We start from the raw sequence: 16313 nt of genomic DNA on the forward strand, positions 1-16313 counted from the left end.
TTAATGAATGGACTTCTTTAAAATGTGCTGTATCTATTCAGCCATAAAATAAGTAGGACTGGTACATGCTACAAGATGGTGAACACTGAAAATATCATGTTAAGTGAAAGGCCATATAGTAGTAGGATTCTGTTCCCATGAAATGCCTAAATGAGGCAAATCCATAGGGCCAAAGAGTAGATTTGTGGTGGTAGGGAACAAGGATCAGCGGGGAATGTCTGCTAAGTGGAATACTGAAAATGTTCTAGAATTAGATAGTGATTTTCACACAATTCTAAATACAGTAAAAACTTAAACCATACACTTTAATTACTTTTTGATATGGAAATTGTATCTCAATTTTTTAAAAATAGCAAAAAAATAGGCAATATGTTATGCTTCTACTTGCTTTCAATAGAAACGAATTACATATCTCTAGAATGCTCGGGAACTGTATATGACAACTACACTGATAATTAAAATATATTTTGCTATTCTGAGAGGAGAAAAGAAGAAAGAAATATTGCTATAAATAGTCATTTGGCCAAAATTTATATTTTTTCTACCTTATAACTCTCTTTATCTAACTGTTCTAATCATATCCCAAAATAGGCTTCCCTATTCCATTTTCTAAAATATATTATATGACCATATTTTTCCAGAGAAGATACAGAAAAAACTGAGCAAGAAAACAGGCACAATGGCTGAAATGTAATTAATAATGGGCTGGGGTGGGGGAGTAATGTTCTTGTATCTAACAAAAAAATATAAATACATTTTTTCATTTAAAAATAATCACATTTCCAAAAACTTGAAAAGAAAAAAATCAGGCATAATCTGTAATCCTAGCACAGTTACAGCCAGCGTGCTAGTATGCATCCTTCAATTTTTTTCCATCTTTTAATCAAGTATATATATATATATATATATATATATGAAGTACTATTTTCCACTTAATATTGGATTGTAGTCACTTTTATAGAACTATACTGTTTCCAAATCTCATTTTTTTCCACACTAGGGATTGAACCCAGGGCCTTCAGACATTCCCTGGCCCTTTTTTTTATTTTAAGACAGTCTCACTAAACTGCTCAGGCTAGGCTTGAACCTGCAATTTTCTTCCTCAGCCTCTCAAAGTGCTTAAATTATAGAAGTGTACTACCATGGCCAGTTTCTGAGCTTTTTAATGAGTAAATAACAATCCACTAAGTACAATGAATCATAATTTATTTACACATTACTGCTGCTGCCAAGCAACATTTATTTTTATGTTTTTTACAATTACACATAATACTAAATAGCTGGGCATGGTGGCATCCATGGAGGCAGAAGCAGGAAGATCGCCGTAAGTTCAAGGCCAGCCTGGCCTACATAGTGAGTTCAGGGATAGCTTGCACTGCAAAGTGAGACCCAGTCTCAAAAAAACAATAAACAAATAACCCAAAAATGAATCTTAACAAATAGATTTTAGATTTAAGTATGAATCCATAGAAGGAAAATTCTTAAGTCAAACGGTATGAAAAATTCTACAGCACTGATTATTATTCCAAAAACATCTGTAAAAATCTCTAGTAAAAGAATTACCTTGAAAATCACCCAGAAATTCTTAAATATCTTAAATAATACTCAGACCAGTTCCCTGACCTCCCCTGAGAAAACCATCCATCCCTTATCATTTCTATCATCATTTATGAAATATACCTCAAGTAAGATTTTATTGTAATACCAGTTTTCTATGAACTTTTATATGAAATTACTATAACCTACATACTATAACAAATAGCATTTTATGAATTGATGTTTTCCTAATATCCTCAACCTATACCTAAGTTAGAAATGTCCTCCATTTATTAAGCACTCTTGGTCAATGAACAACCTTATACAAGAGTTAAACGCTACTCACATCTCTCTTACGCTGATCCTTTTTCAATTGTGCGATTTCTCTGTTTCTTCTAGATTCTGTCAGTCTAGCTTTCTCTTGTTCTTCTTTCATTTGCTTCATTAGGCGAACCTAATGTGCATTAAATATGTACATTTACTGGCATTACTCTATCATGATAGTAATTAAATAACCACAGGTATGGATGGAGATTCTTAGAATTCTGAATATTTAACAGGACTACAAGTGGAGTAACATTTAGTGATTGTTATTTTTGCATGATTAATACATTTCTATTTCTATGGCATATCTATCGAATTTCTTACTGCTCTATGCTCTTCATACTTAATGTTCAGTTATTCTATACCTTGAAGGGAATTTTGAGAATTATTATCAGTAGATGTGTGATATTAAAGAAATTACTTCACCTCTCTATGCTTTGATGTCTTCATTTGTAAAGTGATTAGTATTTCCACAACACTGGACTATGGTCAGAATTCAGTGTACCTAATGTTGACTATAAAAGGGCCTACTACAGGATAAGCACCGAACAATTTATAGCTATTCTTTTAACAACCACACAATATATTTCCTAAATCATTTCCATATTAGCTATTTTAAAGAAACTACATTAATTGTTATGCTAGATCTTACAAATAACTGATCCCACAGCAATAACAAGTAAAGATCAGGATTCGTATACTCTTCTTTGTCAGAAGAAGAAATGCATGGGATGGATAAACTACAAATTCAAGATAGTTACTTCTTAAGGAATGAGGAACATGATCAGAATGACATATTCAGGAGGCTTAGTATGTGTTTACCATATTGTAAACTAGGCAGTAGATACAGTGTTTATTTTATTATGTACAAATTGCATGTATGAAGTACTGTGTGCTTTCTTTATCTTGTGGAAGAATTTTAAGAGGAGAAAAACACAACTAAGTCTGAAAATTCCTGTTGACCACATAACTTTCAGTTAAGCCTTCAATGATGAATTACTATGCCAAAAAAATACTTCCACTTGCTATAAGGAAGTGCATCATTTGTAAGATGGGGTTACTTTATATCAAATCTAGAAAGAACCACAATAATTTTTTATCTTAAATGACACAAGCAGCCACAACACCAGATCTTAATAAAAACAAAATCAATACCTTTGTTTTTTTCATTTCCATTACATCCTGCTGTAATTTCTTCAATTGCTTTTCATATTGAGACTGATTTTTGAGCAATCTTGCGTGCTCTTTCTGAGCTGCCTGAAGTCGCTGCAATTCTTTGTTCATGGCTTGGAGTTTCTTTTCGTACTCAGACTTAATTTTTTTTGCCTTTTCTTCTGAGTAAGATTCCACAGAGCCTAAACAACCAACAATATTTCTATATTTTTAAAACATAAATTTTTATTTCACAGATTTATAACTTATGACTAAAAAACAGGTACATCTGAGACACACAAAACCCTCAATTCCAGAGGCCATTCAATCATTTTCACCTAATTACCTACAAAATTTGTTGAAAATTATTCAAGTTTTTTAAATTTAAAACTGACCCAGTCATAAATCAAGACATTAAAATAACACACTTTGTAGAAATCAAATAGCCTAGACAGATATCAGTATGAAAAAATAAATAACATTTAACATGAAACAAACATGAAATATATAATTTTAAAGCAAAAATCAGACTTGAAAAAAATTTAATGTGGCTTCTCATTTTTTCTCCTAAAGAAAGAGAAGATAAAAACCTATAATGATGATGTCATTCAAAATCTCACCTGCATTAAATATATAATTCTTACCTAAATTCTGAAGCACCTGGTCTCTTTCAAGCTGAGTATCCCGAATTTTATGCTGCAGCATCATCAGCTTCTCTTCATATTGCTTTTTCAGTGTCTGCAATCTTTTCTGGCTGTTTTCTAGTTCATCAATCAGCTTTTGCTTAATTGCAATTTCACAGGTTATATTTGCTAAGTCTGCTTGGTAATTGGCTATTTACAAAAGAAGAAAATAAAAATACTTGGACTAAGCCAAAATATTGCAATTCTAGCTTTTAGCGAAAATTATACAATCCATCATCCACAGTTATGTATTTATTTGGCAGATATGAGAGACATTTCCTGGGTAAACCAAATTCTCAAAAGGTGAAAAAGACAGTGCTCACCTTCTACAGAACAACAGATAGCATTTGTAGTAAGGAAGAATGGAAATAACTAAACCCAGTATGACTATGGCTAACCGCAGTAAGTGAAGCAGCTTATCTGCTTAGCACATGAGCCTAGGAGGGCACAGGTAGATCAGCAGCCATAAAGGCTGTGTACACTAAGAATGCAATGGTTCAAGTAACTTCCCAAAATGAATTTCTGCCTTTGTACAAAAAAGCAAGTACCTTTTTCATCCGAATCAGAATCCGACTCATCAGAGCTTTCACCTGCTTCCATGTCATCTTCATCTTCCTCCTCCTCTTCCTCATCCTCATGATCACTCACTTCCTGACTCTCTTCCTGAAATGTGATTTGTGACCATAGAAAAAGCACAATGTTCGTAAAACAAAACAACTGCTTCACAGAAGACTGGTGGAGGACATACTACAAAAGCACAAACTTTTTCACTTTTCATTAATTCAAAAATAAATAAGTTCAAGATTTTAAGGCCATTATATAATAAATTTTCCTTCAAAGAGCACTTCACACCTCCTAGTATGTGTCTCCTTATACACATAATGCTTTTGCACCAGACTGAGAGTTGCCAGTACTTTATAGCTCACTCTTCCCAAGAATGAAAGTCCTGAAGAAAACAGCACACACTGTGTATGATAAACATTTCCTGTTTCTACATGTAAGTTATGATTATCTGCAACCAATAACCTGTGTCTAAAATTCACAAATTCATTCTTTCACACTTACCACTTCTAACTCATTGCTTTCTCGTTCTAGAGCACCTTTTTCTTCTTTCTTCTCTTGGTCAGTGTCTGCATATTCCTCTTTATTGACCAAACTAAAAAAGAGAATAAGGGTATGTTGTTAAAGAATAGAAGAAAACTGTTTTCTTCTATTCCTTTTTCTCTCTAATTTTTTTCTACTAATTAATTAATGGTTGACACAAACTAAAACTATTGGTCACTTGACTAAGCCAGCTATCCTATCTGATGCTTCAGAGAAATCACGATTCAACCAATAACTCAATGACTTACATGACTGGAAAAATGCTTGTTTTCTAGAAACACTGAGGAATAGCTTATACGCTGAAGACATGATCTGATTACCTGCAACCAATAGCCTTAGAATAGTCAGAGGACAGCCAGCTGACTATAACATGAGGCAATTTAAATTCAAAAGAAATAAAAATTGATGTTTTTATTGTCTCATGTGAATACATAAAAGCTTATTCATATAAATAAAAATCTATAAAAATTTTATTTTCATTAATATCCTAATAAGCCTAAGAATAAATTTCAAAATCAAAATGAACTCTACCTATAGTGAGCCCGTCTACACTGGCTCCATTCACCCGAGTGCTCAAGTTTTATTAAATCATCCCCACAGTGCAGAGCTATGTCTTGTTATGTTCTCACAGAATGGATCTCTGCATACCGAAACTGGAGTTCAGGCTGCCCACTGACTTAACTGGAAATTCCAGCACTGGCCCAAAATTCACCTTACACTTGGAACTTTCTCTTTCATCATCCACTGCTTACAGCATAACCACGCACGGGCTGGTGGCAGATCACAGTTAAACTACTGCAGCCCTGATGGTCCCGAGGAAGAGAGGCTGAGCAAAGTTTCTGCACACTCTAATGAATTCTAATCTTTTTGGGGTTTAGCAACCATGATCAGCAATGCACAGGGGATGACCTTCTGTTCATCAAATTTATACACTTGATCAACTTAAGCAATACTAGGACTATAAACTTGAATCTCCATGTTTCTGAACTACTATAACACTTTTAGAATACTACAAATAACAAGAATACTTGGAAAGGTAATATTCTCCAAGTAAAATTCCTCTATTTTAAGAGTTTTAAAAATTACCACAATTTGGATTCACAATAGCTATTATCTTTCATCTATTCTGCTATATTTAATGATTTCTCCAATCTATAGATATATTTTTAGTTTCTAGATAAAAAAAACTTCATTTAGACCCCATTATTATTACTTAATGCTGCTTAACTCTGGGTTTCAGGTCACATATATTTTTGTACTTGGAACAAAATTCATATAAACATTTCTCTTATAAGTGCTTTCTAGAGGTTGTAATTTATGTTTGTGTGATTTTTTCTATTTGATATCTATCTCCCCCACTAAACTGAAAGGATCATGACAGCAAAGACCCTGTCTGTGTGGTTCAGCATTACATCCCCAGGATTTGGGGCTCGCATGTAATAATTTTGCAGTGTCTGCTAAATAAATCAGTCCCTATGACAGTACACAAGCACCTCTGTTTGAACATGTCTGCATGTTTCACACAGCAGTTAAGTTGGAAAACAATGTAAGGTTTCAAAACCACATGGAAAACAGCACATCTCTGGAATGGGAAGAAAGTACCAGAAAAAGTACTAATACAATAGTTCTTAAGTAGAGTCAAGTAAATTGTAACAAGTGTTGTTAAATCATTTTATTACAGAAAAATGAACTTCAAGAAAATTAAGAACCATCCTGAACCTTTGTAATAAATAAGAGACGATTTTACACAATGTATTAAATGCCTCTTTAAATTGACTGCAATGTACTAGCACTGTTGGTTTTCCACTGACATCAGTTCAAGCTAAAAATCTAAAAAGAAATGTCCTCTTTTCTAATCTTAAAGCCCAGCAACACAAACTCAGATACCTGAGGTATAGGTCCCAGGCTGAGGGCTAAGCAAAGAGAATGTGTCAGGGAAGTCTTCCGTGTTCCTTCCCTAATGCAAATGCTGCAGCTTTCAGTTGTTGTCACAGGTCCCTTCATAGCTTCAAGTTCTAAGCCAAATTCTTTTACTCAGGTTTGTAGCCCTATGACCACTTCATTCAACACACCCTCCTCCTCCCCTCAAGTTACCAATATCCAGCATAACAATTACTGTTTCACTAAATATTAAATCATGTAAGTTGTCATGCCATTTTAAAGCTGAAAACTTAGCCCTTATAACTTTACATTGTTAAATTAATTTTATCAATATTTTTAAGGCTTTGGCTTCTAAAATGCAAATTGACACATGTGATTATTATCCTCAAATATTCAAGTTTTCCTCACTAAAATGAGGCAAATTGACACCTAAAATATCGAAACAGCAACACAAGACATTTAAATTTGCACCTAAGGTAGAATCAGAATCTTGGCAGCTAGAAAGAATATTAGCAATTAACTCCTTCATGCAACAAATGAAAAAGAAACTGTGACCTAGGAAAGTTGATCCATTCATAACAGCTAACATAAGGTATCCTTGCTTCCAAGCTAACTTGGTATTCTCAAATTGTGTGCTCGAAATTCATCTCAGGCTGGGCACAGTGGCCCATGCCTCTAAACCCAACACTCAGGAGGTTGAAGCAGAAGGATCCCATGAGTTTGAGGCCAGCCTGTATTGCACAGCGAGACCCTGTCTCAAAAAAAGCAAAATGCTCATCTCAGACCCAAAGCATCTGCATCACTAAGATATGCAGAAGGTCAGGCTCACCTCAGTCCACTGAGTCACAATCTATTTTTATCAAAACCCCTAGAGATACGTAGGTATACTTAGGATTGAGAAGTACTATCTTGGACAGCCAGCTACTAACAAATTCTATCTACTATATACATTTTTTTTAAAGGATTTGAATATTCTGGGGTGGTAAAAGTCTTCCACACATAACTTTAATCATACATCTTACTTTGACCTCTTACAGTAGAAGAAATTTTAAAGGTATAATGCTTTCATTCTAATCATAAGTATAATGTCCTAAATATATAATGACTAGGTGAGTTCTAGTGTTACCTACAGCCAATTAAAACTATATTCCAATTACAGAATATCTTAAAGTTGTAGACTTACAGAATATAAAGTTTGAAACTTTAGAATACTACATAATATGTAGAATACAATTATACAATGTTTATTACAAACAATTTAAGCTTTAAATTAATTAAAAATTTTAAGCTTTAAGGTATTTTAAGTGAGATATTCATTTAACTGAAAAGAAAAACTCCTAAGTTCTTTAAATAAGAAATGGATTTTCTAAAGTGACACTTCAAAAGTACTTAAATACGATTTCAAAACTAGTTTATTTTCTTAATATAGCTATATCTGATGACTTGTTTAAAAAATCTATGAAGAAAAATTTTAAGAAGTAAAATATTACTTGGTCTTTGCTTAGATAATCATAATTCTGAATCAATAAAATGCAAGTTTTCATTATTTTACAGAGTTCAGAAAAATAATTCTAAATTTGCTCAAGCTCCAAACACAGAAAAAGACTCCTGATTTTGAGGGTCACTTCAAATAACAGTTAATAAACAAACATTGCTTTCTAGTTCAATCTTAAAACTACCTTGCAAATTTTATTTGTATTAAGGTCACAGTATCCTTTGCTTTGCTGCCATTTTAATGTTTTCTGAAAAGAATTTCAACAGATAAGGAAGAGATAAAAGGCCCACCCATGCACTATAATAAACATATCAATTCTCACTCAATCATTAATTCCTACCCTGCTCACAAGTTGCTTAAAGATACAGAATCCTTGATTTTTAAGATCAAATGGTAGAGGTTCTGTTGGGTCACTTTTACATTAAACAAGTTAATCATAAGTAATTACGATAGTTTAAAGTCACATGAAATTGTCTAAATTTTAATTCAACTAAATCATGGTTTTACTCTTAAAAAGTACTTTTAAAACAATTTTGGTGTCTTTGTTGTTTTTTTTAAACCACCATCACTTCTAGGAGTATAAAACTAATCTAGTCTGTAGCAATCTATAATTCTATAATACATTTACTTGTTAATGGCAACTAGGTAGTTAAATGACATTTTAATAAGAAAACCTTGGAAATATTCCAACCTTCTTTCTTCTCGATTGCTTTCCTCAAGTTTCTGTAGCCTTCAAAATCACGAGGCACAGTATTGGAAGGCCAAGCCAATGAAGGACAAACCAGACAGTGAAAGCGAAAGTGATAAGAAGGTAAAAATGATACATGAGCTTGAAGACTTTAAAACAAATTTTAAAAGATATCATTAAAGGACAATACACAGTAAAAAGGCAATACATTTTGTACGAATAAAAAGTAAATAGAAATAAAGTAGCATTTTATGTAAGAAGACTATAAACTGTAAATTGGAATTATTCAGCAGTAATATGTACAGTCTCATTTCACATAAGTTGATAAGTAGTAAGAATGTTTGGATTTCATTGCTTTTTTAGTCTGAAATGCTTTTTTAGGCTAAAATTGCTTTTTTAGTCCATTTTCTTAATTCCTCTTACAAAAAAAGCCCACTTTCAGTGATATTTTCTTTCTTTGAAATCTTTACCAAAAAAACTTTTTCATGGTATAATTAAAAGAACTACCCAAAGTAATGCCTTTATACCATAATATGAAAACACTAATACTACATGCTAAAATATTACTTTTAAAAACTTATTTTTCTTTTAATATACAAGTAAATATCATTAAATCTAAATTTAAGAAATCCTATATATTGAACTATTATATGACATGGTATTACAGGCAATGAATGTGGTTATTATATCAATGAAAACTAATTTTTTAATTGAAAATAAAATCTCATAATATTAGGATTAAAAATCTTATGGTAATTATTAGAAACTAACTACCAAAGGGGCATATCAAAGCAAAAGCGAAAAACGGCAATGTAGTACTTTCCATTAGTAATATTATCTTTAATGAGATAAGTGTAAGAAAAACTATAAAGTTGTAGGCATAGATGTTGAAATACAATTATTTTCATAAAGAACACTCAGTACACACTTAGGAATCATTACTCAATGGAATGTACTGTATATGTTGTCAATATTTGTCATACCAACCAAATAATAGATGTGCTAGGCTCTGTAAGCATATAGCAATCTAGACATATAGCACACTTACTCCTAGAATTTCAAAGTTATATTTGGAGTGGTTGTATCTTAAAATGAGAAAAATGAGACTAAGGTTTAAAATTATTTCATTAAGCCAGTTTTCTTCATTTTAATTTTATGTGTGCTTGCATGTGATTTTTATTTATTAATCAAAGATTGTTCTGCATTCATCAACTGCAATCACAAGATGAGATTAGCACTCTTTGGAAGAAAAAAAATCTACAGTAATATTTAATAAGGGTTAAGTGGCTGAGAATAGATAGTGACTAGAAAAAGGAATGTAAAGCCATCACTTAAGAAATCTGCGTGTTTCCAGAGTTTCAACCCATACCACTAAGTACAGTCTGAAGAATGGGTGGAGCTTTTTATATCACAAGTCATTTAAAGCTAGATATCCAAAAATATGAGACTAAATACAGAACTGGTAATTTTTTTCTTCCACATATGCAAAAATGTAAAACTATTTAAATTTAATCTAAGCTTATACTGATGATAATAAACAAAAAGGTACAAGAGATATGTTCCCTGATCAATAGTCCACACTTTCCATTTTTGTTATAATTAATTTTTATTTACTTTACATGGAAGAGCTATATTAAAAATTATAACAGACATGAGCCAATGGTAGATATATTTTAAATGCCTTCCCAATTTTTTCTTTAAAAAACACTGCAATCAGTAGTTCAAAAAGACAGTAGAATAATTGAAAATAAACTAATAACCCAACAATATTTCTCCATATGTTAAGGAAGTTTGCTTTTTTCTTTCATCTAGTTCATCCCAATGGGGAGAAGGGGCCTTGCTAAGAATTTTTAACATTTAGGTTAATGAGAAATAGGCAGTAAAATCTAGTCAGTTATTCAGAGACCAATAATCTGGTTTGTAGAACAATCATGAAACTTGACACCCTCCTATTTTCTTACTCTTTAGAACCTTGCTGCTATTTTATAGCTCAACAGAAAATAGACATGTAAGGTAGAGACACAAACTTTAAAGTCCCATGTGTTAACTATATGTTACTGCTCTGATGAGACTGAGGTGAAGAAGGTAAAGCTTTAATGTAAACAGGATTTGTACATGCTTCTTGATCACAAATGACCTAAAAATGATCTGCTATCATTCTCCCTACCAACTCCCACAATGTCAGAGGCTCTAAAGTTACTAAAATTAAAAATGGCAACACAAGACAAATTAATTAAAAGACATATGCCTTATAAAAGACATGCACCTGTAAGGGGCAGGATAGTTCAGAAGAGCCTAACCAAAAGACCAAACTCAGCTAGATTTTAGGAAATAGCAAGGGGTGGGGGAAAGGAGAACCCTCCCTATTTTGCTTGATTGTTTAAAATTAATCACATTGCCTGCAATTTCACTGTTTGGATCAATGTTATTACTTTCAAAAACACAAAGATCCCCTTAAAGGGTGTGCTTTGTTATCAGTCATTTCCACTGAGAAGAACTTTAGTGGGAGAGCTTTGCTGATGAGTTTGAGTTCCGGGACAGGAGGGAAGGAAAGAAAGCCATTTTGAAACGGAAGTAAGGCTGCACAAGGGACAGGTAAACAAGGTAGCCCAGGGGACGGATCAGCAGGAAGCAATGGGAAAGCAGAATATACATTTTTCCCCAGATACTGCCATCACCCAAAGAATAGTTTTCCTTTTTCACTTTTGGCTGCTCCTTTCTGAATTGCTTTCACCACAATAGAAAGTGGGCAAAAAAATCATTTCATGTATGTGAACTAGACATTATATAAAACGTTCTAGAGAAAAATTAACATCAACTGTCAAACAGTTAAGGTTTCACTAAACTGTATGTGTAATTTGAGGCAGAATTATATTCAGATAAGTATCAGGTCGATAATGCAACTGAACTCAAATTGATAAATCTAGACAGGAGTTAGGTCCTTAAGAAGACCAATCACTACCTTCAGCGAAGCTACAGTCATTATAGGCACGTCTGAAATTCCTGGTTTATTGTGTGTTTGTCTGTTTCAGCCCTTTGGCGAAAATGAGAGCTTATCTATTGTACACTACACACATCTAAAAGGTATTTGGATCTAAATGTGATGAATACAGTCTTTATCAGACTTTAAAACACTACAGGTTTCCAATATTTAATCCCAAATGTTTGTCCAATAACATGGAAACAAACTTCAACATATTCTATAAATTTGTATATATAGAAATATGAATTCATAAACTAGCTCTCAAGCTTTTTATAGCCACAGTGTTTTGCAGCACACAAAATAAACTTTCTAGCTTTACAAACTATAGAGATGTCAGTTTTATAAAGATACACTGGAGCATGCAAGTGAAAATACTTTACAAAATAGTTTTTCTAAAGCACTCTATAGAAGTGTTTGAGAAAATCCTGAATCTTCGCAGTGAGTCACATTCTCAGCCCTTTTTTGTTTTTTATTCTGAGACAGGATCTCACTCAGTTCCAAGTTACCCAAGCTGGGCTCAACTCTCCTACCTCAGGCTCTCAGAGTGCTAGAATTACAGGCAAGGACTCCCATTCCCAGCCAAGAAATATTAATTTGTCTTCCTCACTGTAAGCTTTCACTTCTTACCTAGTTTCAATTTCTGGAGCTCTTTTGTTTGTTTTTTGTTTTGAAAGGATTGTTTGTTTTTGCTCAAACACACTTTATCTTCAATTATATCTGATTTCTTAGGAAATAACTTATTTTTAATTAAATTTTTATAGTTAAACCCACTTGTCTCTTAAGAGTATATTTATGTCTATCATCTTTGTCATAACAACTTATTACATCTATGGTACTGGACTATAAAATTTCAATTTGCAATTTGAAATAAATGATATTTTACTTAAATTTTAAGTAAATAATGGGAATTAAGTAAAGTAATGGGAATCCTATTATAACAAAAAATATTAATAATAAACTATGCTTCCAGTAGAACAGTTTGTAAGTCAAAAGTGCATTATTACCAAGCATTATTATGAAAACAAAATAAATCTAAAATATTAACATTGGGTACCAATCATCATTATAAAAATATCAAAAATATAATCCCTATTTATTTTTCACTATTCATGCTCAACAAATGATTAAACCAACATCTTTAAGTTTCACTTAAAAGAAAAAGGTAGCATCTCTCAGTAAATAAGATGGCTTTGCTTCCTTTCTGAATATTTAGCCAAAAATGCTCAATCTGATATGCTAAAAAATATATTCTCAGCCAATAATTTGACTGCATTTATAGAATCAATGTGTGAACATATAAAGAATTCATGAGTATTTAACCACAAGTGGTTAAATTTTCATGTTCTTTCTCTTCTTTGCACCCAGTTTATTTTAGAGAAAGATACTATCATGATGCAAAGAAGACAAAGCCTAGAAACGGTGGTGGAAAGCTAAGTAACTCCCTGCTGGAAAATTCAGAAAGCCTAAAATAAGCATGAATAACTTCCACACAGTGAAATTAGAAGCTCCATAGAAAATCCTCACAAGACCAAATGACATTCTGATGGATTAGTTTAGCCTTTAGTTAAACTAATCAAGATAGGAATTAGAATATCCATGAGACTACTTAATTGCATTAGAAAGTGCAAAAATGAAAACACTGAGCTGTAATGGTGCAGCAGGCTTTGCACAAAGCAAGATGAATGGGATGCAAAAGCAGCTATTTGGAGGAATCATAAAATAATAGCTAATAGTAAGTTTGCCTTGTCATGTTCTGAATAAAAGTTATTCCCTATTTTATAGCTAAAGTTATTTTTCTTATACATTAGAAATATAATTCATTCAAATGTATGGTTATAACTGTCAGCTAATTTAAATCATTTATTTCATATGTTAACATATTTAGGAAACTATGTATACTCATCGTAACCGCAAATTAAAATACCCTGAAAAAAACAGCAATTCAAGTAACTTTATACTACCTTTTAGTAATTTTATATTACCTTTTTTTCTTCTTCTTTTCTTTCCTTTTCAGCTTCTCTAAGTCTTTCTTAGCTAGATCTATGATTTCAATTGTTTCTTTGTCAGAAGAAAGTATACTGGGAGAAAAAGCTGAGGATCCACTGAAATATGGTGACCTTGATGTGGCCCTTGTCAAGTTTTTTCGAAGGTTCTCATTCACTGCTTCACTTTCTAATAATTTTGCCCTAAAGAATAAAAATATATTTAAGTAGGGAGCATGTTCTATTGTGGTACAATACACATAACATACAATTTCTTGCCATAATCATTTGTAAGTATGTACTTCCACTACACTGCGTGCATTCATACTGTTGGATGAATTCTTACCATTCATCTCCGGGAATTTTTCATCTCTCCATGCTGAAACTCTGCACCCAATAAACACTAATTCTCTCTTCCCCTCTATTCCAGTCCCTGGCAGCCTCCACACTACTTTCTGTTGCTCTGACACATGTTTGCAGTACATAATGATTACATATATTGTGAGGAATATAGAAAAATTGAAATGTGTTGTTTTGCATGATAAAATCTTTTCTGAAAACATTTTATTGCTGCTCGATGGTAAAGTTTTTCAATACAAACATACTCACAACATTAATGTTTAGGGCATTTTGAAATCCTGAATAAGTAATTATAAATCTGAAATCACAACCGTGGGTGGTCAAAAGAACTCTCTACCTTCAGATGCCAGTGGGCAATTACTTGAATCCTGGGCAGTAGGGACCAGTGGTCCTTGCCTTGTAAATGCATTAAACTTCCAATTACAAACAGCATGGTCACCTTAGCTTTAGTTCCTCTTTTACCACAAAATAATAACATTTCTAAAACTTTGAAAGCAGTAGTTAGTCAAATCTGCCCCTAACTGGCTGATAGACATCTGGCTCCTGAATATGGCGTGGGAAAGATGATATCTCCACGGGAACCCATGTTTGATAATTGAAAAAATGCTTTTGTCTGCCCAAGCAATTCTAATAATGACAAGAGCATAATATATGCACTGTCAGTAATATGTGAAAGCATACAATAAGATTCTAAAAGAGCCAGGACTCCTGAGACGAAAGGGATTAAGAGAGAACTATAGGCCAATCCCTGCACTCTTATTTGATTTAAACCATTATGAACACAATTATCTATTTCAACATAATGAATATCAGGTGCAATTTGGCACAAGCGTGACTAAGACAGGGCTCAAAGAAAAATGCTGTCAATCTCTGTCTCAGCACAACGCACTAAGCGCTTCTGAAATATACTCAAACATTTCAAAGGAAAATCCTAGCTTATTTGCAACCACTGAGCTCTAAAAGACAAAAATCTACTCACTGCCTACAAAACTATTCATGATACTCTTAAAACCAGTGAGAGACAAAGATTACATAGATTAGTGAGAGTTTCAAGTCCATATCCCTTACATTCTGAAAGGAAACTGTTTAATTATATACCTGATACCATGTGGGAAAAATAACAAGTATGGTATTTTTGAATTTTTACCTAGGGTTAGGAGGTATTCCTCTGCAACACAAAATGTGTGAGGCCCTAAGTTTGAACCCAAACCAAAACAATAAATATAATAAAATAAGATGTTAAATAGCTAGGTAGCTTAACTGAACTGAAGTTTTTTTCCATGATTCTGTGATCAGAGTCTTGGAAAGAATTGTTTGTGAACCACTGATCACAAATTCTGTGATCATAATCTCGGAAAGAACTGTTTGTGAACCAAGGTACCACTGTATAATAAATGACAACTTGTGTATGTACTTTTTTGGGGAAGGTATGTATTATTTTAAAACTGTGTATTTGGTAGGGACATACTCAAAGTTTGTTCAGTCCTAGTACTGGTAAATGCTGGAAACGTTAGGGATCACCTCCACAAACCTGGCCCACAGGAGCAGAAGATGCGTTCGGCATAGACTGCGGAAAGAACATCTCTCTCTTTCCTCCTGTACTTTGCCTTCTCTCTTCCTGCTCACATACACACTCACTTGCTGCTGCCCATATTTGACTTAACAGGTGACGAAGCAGCCAAATACAAGAGGAAGCACACAGACTTCCCTGGGAAGAGGTGGCCTGAGGACTTACCCCTCACTGAATCTTGGACCATCATTCTCCACTCTTCCCTTTATAAAATGGAGGTGAAAATAAATCTTTTTCCTATGACTGCTGAGAATCAATGATGTAATGAATGTAAAACCTGCCTAACTGATACTACTTTTAACAAATGACAACTATTTTATCCAAAAATTAGAAATAATATAATAATGTAGCATAGAATATTAATAAATTATAATCACAAGATAGTGTGATAGGGACCCTTGCAAAAATCATTTCAGAAAAATATTTTAAAACATTGAAAAATGCTCCAGATATGCTATCATACTCCAAAGAAAAGACAGCAAAACAGCATAAACATTCTGGTCTTAATTTTGTTAAAGTATATATACAAAAACTATTGACATCAGGCATGATAAT

At 33.0% G+C, this 16313-nt stretch overlaps 1 protein-coding gene across 11 annotated transcripts in view; it reads right to left on the reverse strand.

Moving 5' to 3' along the window:
- The window catches only part of Kif21a (kinesin family member 21A), a 145577-nt gene that overhangs the window by 36060 nt on the left and 93204 nt on the right, over window positions 1-16313 (reverse strand). For 6 of the 11 annotated variants that reach the window (XM_063254546.1, XM_063254545.1, XM_063254550.1 and 3 more), the window contains exons 11-16: window positions 13829-14032; window positions 4761-4851; window positions 4244-4358; window positions 3657-3845; window positions 3016-3215; window positions 1883-1990 (exon numbers count right to left, since the gene is read on the reverse strand). In XM_063254546.1, coding sequence (XP_063110616.1) covers window positions 1883-1990; window positions 3016-3215; window positions 3657-3845; window positions 4244-4358; window positions 4761-4851; window positions 13829-14032 — 907 coding nt within the window. Of the gene's footprint in view, window positions 1-1882; window positions 1991-3015; window positions 3216-3656; window positions 3846-4243; window positions 4359-4760; window positions 4852-8866; window positions 8906-13828; window positions 14033-16313 lie in introns of all 11 variants that reach the window. The other 5 variants (XM_063254542.1, XM_063254549.1, XM_063254547.1 and 2 more) reach the window with 1 other exon arrangement.

This window comes from Cavia porcellus, unplaced genomic scaffold (assembly GCF_034190915.1).
Source record: "Cavia porcellus strain 051 isolate PalLab524CR breed Dunkin Hartley unplaced genomic scaffold, mCavPor4.1 scaffold_8, whole genome shotgun sequence".
NCBI classification, from domain to species: Eukaryota; Metazoa; Chordata; class Mammalia; order Rodentia; family Caviidae; genus Cavia; species Cavia porcellus.